At 47.0% G+C, this 2984-nt stretch overlaps 1 protein-coding gene across 1 annotated transcript; it reads left to right on the top strand.

The window, feature by feature from the left end:
* The first annotated feature begins 1036 nt into the window (after nt 1–1036).
* On the top strand, nt 1037–2217 carry LOC119323215 (dehydrin DHN4-like). The gene is made up of 2 exons (XM_037596809.1): nt 1037–1277; nt 1366–2217. Exons 1-2 carry the CDS (start codon nt 1074–1076, stop codon nt 1855–1857), a joined length of 696 nt encoding a protein of 231 aa, XP_037452706.1. The 5' UTR covers nt 1037–1073; the 3' UTR covers nt 1858–2217.
* The last annotated feature ends 767 nt before the right edge of the window (nt 2218–2984 follow it).

Consider the following 2984-nt stretch of genomic DNA (forward strand, 5'->3'; position numbering starts at 1 on the left):
CAAAAAAGAATAAAAAAAACTAACAGATAATCCCTATTCTTCAAACTTCAATTCTTTAGAGGGCACTATGAGTTGTTAAATGTTATCACAACATTTTTAGGGGTCATAACCCATTATTTTAACCAAATCATCGGGGACTTCATCTGTGTGTACTCACAAATGCATTAGTTTTTTAATAATTTTATCGTTAATCATCCAAAACCCACAAAGGGCACTAAATGCACTTACACTTTCAGCTTTTCTGTGGAGACCAAATCATTTGGATCAACATTTTTACTACTTTTGGGTGGTCTTTTCTCACTTCTTTTGTTTTGACTCGGTAGCATCCATCTAATGTGAATCTTCAACCCGCGTTCAAATACTGCAGCTATCTAGCCTAGCAAATCAAGTTCTCCTGATGCTGAAATTCCAATGACATAGCTCTATGCTATTGTCTTCTTGAATTGCCCACTTCATAATTGTCCACGAAAAGCATATTGTCCATATGCGATGTGTTTAATAAATATTTCATAACATTACATATCTAGCGAGTTAAATTGATGATCCAGAAGTACGCGGATGCCTTATGCACCGGAAGGAGTGGTTACTTTCGTTCGTGGTACACGCCGACTGAGAGTTTCGAGCTGTCATTTGCTCGAAGCAAAGAAGTCGACCTTTGCGAGCCGAAAGAAGTATCCGACGAGTTTCCCAGATTGTCTTCTTCCCGGACGAAAGATAGCTCTCATCTTCTCACCTGTGTGTCATCACTTACTGCTTCGAGAACGAGCTGAGACGTGGCAACCCGGACGCGCCCAGCGCCTGCACACGTCCGGCCTCTCTTTATGGGCAAGCCACCAGTCACCGCCCCCCAGCCCCACGACCCACCCGCGCGAGCACACGTACCACCCTACCGTGGCACTCGATCCGTCCGACCCGTCCGGCTATCTTTATCCCCTCGCCACAAACTGCTTTATAAATAGTGCCTCGTGCTGCACCTGCTTACACAACAAAGTGTACCGACAAAAAGAAGTACAAACAGCAGCATACTAGATTTTGATTCCCCCTGTGACAAGCTCAGCTCAGCGCAGCGCAAGATGGAGTACCAGGGACAGCAGCAGCGCGGCCGCGTCGACGAGTACGGCAACCCGGTGGCCGGACATGGCGTCGGCACCGGCATGGAGACGCACGGCGGCGTCGGCACCGGCGCGGCCGCCGGTGGGCATTTCCAGCCCATGAGGGACGAGCACCAGACCGGCCGTGGGATCCTGCACCGCTCCGGCAGCTCCAGCTCCAGCTCGGTGCGTATATACGGTGCTTCTTTTGCTGATACTACTAGCATACATGGTTTGTGTTTTGTATACTGATTTTTCTCGTTGGTCGTGATAGTCTGAGGATGATGGCATGGGCGGGAGGAGGAAGAAGGGCATCAAGGAGAAGATCAAGGAGAAGCTCCCCGGTGGCCACGGTGACCAGCAGCACACCGGTGGCACCTACGGACAGCAGGGTACTGGCATGGTCGGCACCGGCGGCACCTACGGGCAGAAGGGTCACACTGGGATGACCGGCACCGGCGGCACCTACGGGCAGCAGGGTCACACTGGGATGACCGGCACCGGCGGCACCTACGGGCAGCAGGGCCACACTGGGATGACCGGCACCGGCGGCACCTACGGACAGCAAGGCCACACCGGGATGGCCGGCACCGGGGCGCATGGCACCACGGCCACTGGTGGCACCTACGGGCAGCCGGGCCACACCGGGATGACAGGCACGGGGGCGCACGGCACCGGAGGCACCTACGGGCAGCACGGCACTGACACCGGCGAGAAGAAGGGCATCATGGACAAGATCAAGGAGAAGCTCCCAGGCCAGCACTGAGCGCTGAGGAGAGCCTGCGGCCGCCACTTCTGAGAGTGGAGGTGCCGGTCGACCACCGTTGCAGAATCAATAATAAGATCGCGGTACGATACAATAAAATTCCACCATACAACGTGAGCCTAGTTCACCTAGCTCACTTGCGTGTTGGAGGAGCCAGTGTATCTAGGCTCAAGTTTACGTGAACAAACAGTGTTTTGAGTTTTTCGTCTGTTTATTACACTGTATAATCTTGTAAGTTTCCTGTGGTTAAACCCTGTATGTACGCTTTACGGTATGGTCCTCGCGTACAGGTTAGTTCTTTATCAAATAAATAATACCGTCTTAAGAGTAGCTTAAGAGCGTCATATGTCTTTTCTTTTTCAAGGAAAGCCCCATGGCGCACTTCATTTATTATTAAAAAGGACTACATCATTGAAAACATCACTTCTAATAAAACTCGGGAGTATCACCCTCCCAAAAACTATGAATTTGAATCAAAAGCATATCTAGCAATCTTGTGCGCCACCCCATTAGCTTCCGTAGAACAATGAATAACCTTGATCGAGCCATGCACTTGGAATTTGTGGAAACATTCCATCAGTATAGCAGCATATGGACCTAGCACCTCTGTCTCACCATTACATACTTCAGCAATCACCAGGCCGGTGGTTTCAATTTTCCCCTTTTCATTTTCGTTTTATGAACTTCTTTCAAATTCTCGAATACTTGCTGAAATCATGAGCATTTTTGCAATTCATGAATATATTTTAAAATCATGAACATTTTTTGAAATAATAAACATTTTTCAAACACCGGAACATTTTTTATGAAGTCCCGAGCTTTTTCTGAAATTGTGAAATTATTTAGAGTATGCAAACATTTTTAGGAAGTTTTTGAATCGACGAACAGTTTTCTGAGCCGGCAATCATTTTTCAAAATTTTGGTAAAAAAATAAATTCATGAATATTGTTTTGTTTATATGCACATTTTTAGAAAATGCATGAACAGCTTTTGAATTCATGAACATTTTTTGACTCAGCGAGCATAATCGATGAACCTTTTTGAAATTGGGGAGCAAAATTAGAAATCATGATTTTCTTGAATTTTGTTTTCTGTATGTAACAAAAAAAATATAAATTCTCCAATAT

The sequence above is a fragment of the Triticum dicoccoides genome, chromosome 6B (genome assembly GCF_002162155.2).
Source record: "Triticum dicoccoides isolate Atlit2015 ecotype Zavitan chromosome 6B, WEW_v2.0, whole genome shotgun sequence".
NCBI classification, from domain to species: domain Eukaryota; kingdom Viridiplantae; phylum Streptophyta; class Magnoliopsida; order Poales; family Poaceae; genus Triticum; species Triticum dicoccoides.

What these genes read in the sequence shown, in the direction of transcription:
- LOC119323215 (XM_037596809.1), top strand. Translation starts at nt 1,074, where the DNA reads ATGGAGTACCAGGGACAGCAGCAGCGCGGCCGCGTCGACGAGTACGGC. An exon ending in GCAGCTCCAGCTCCAGCTCG is followed by an intron (nt 1,278 to 1,365) that starts GTGCGTATATAC and finishes TGGTCGTGATAG; the next exon opens with TCTGAGGATGATGGCATGGG.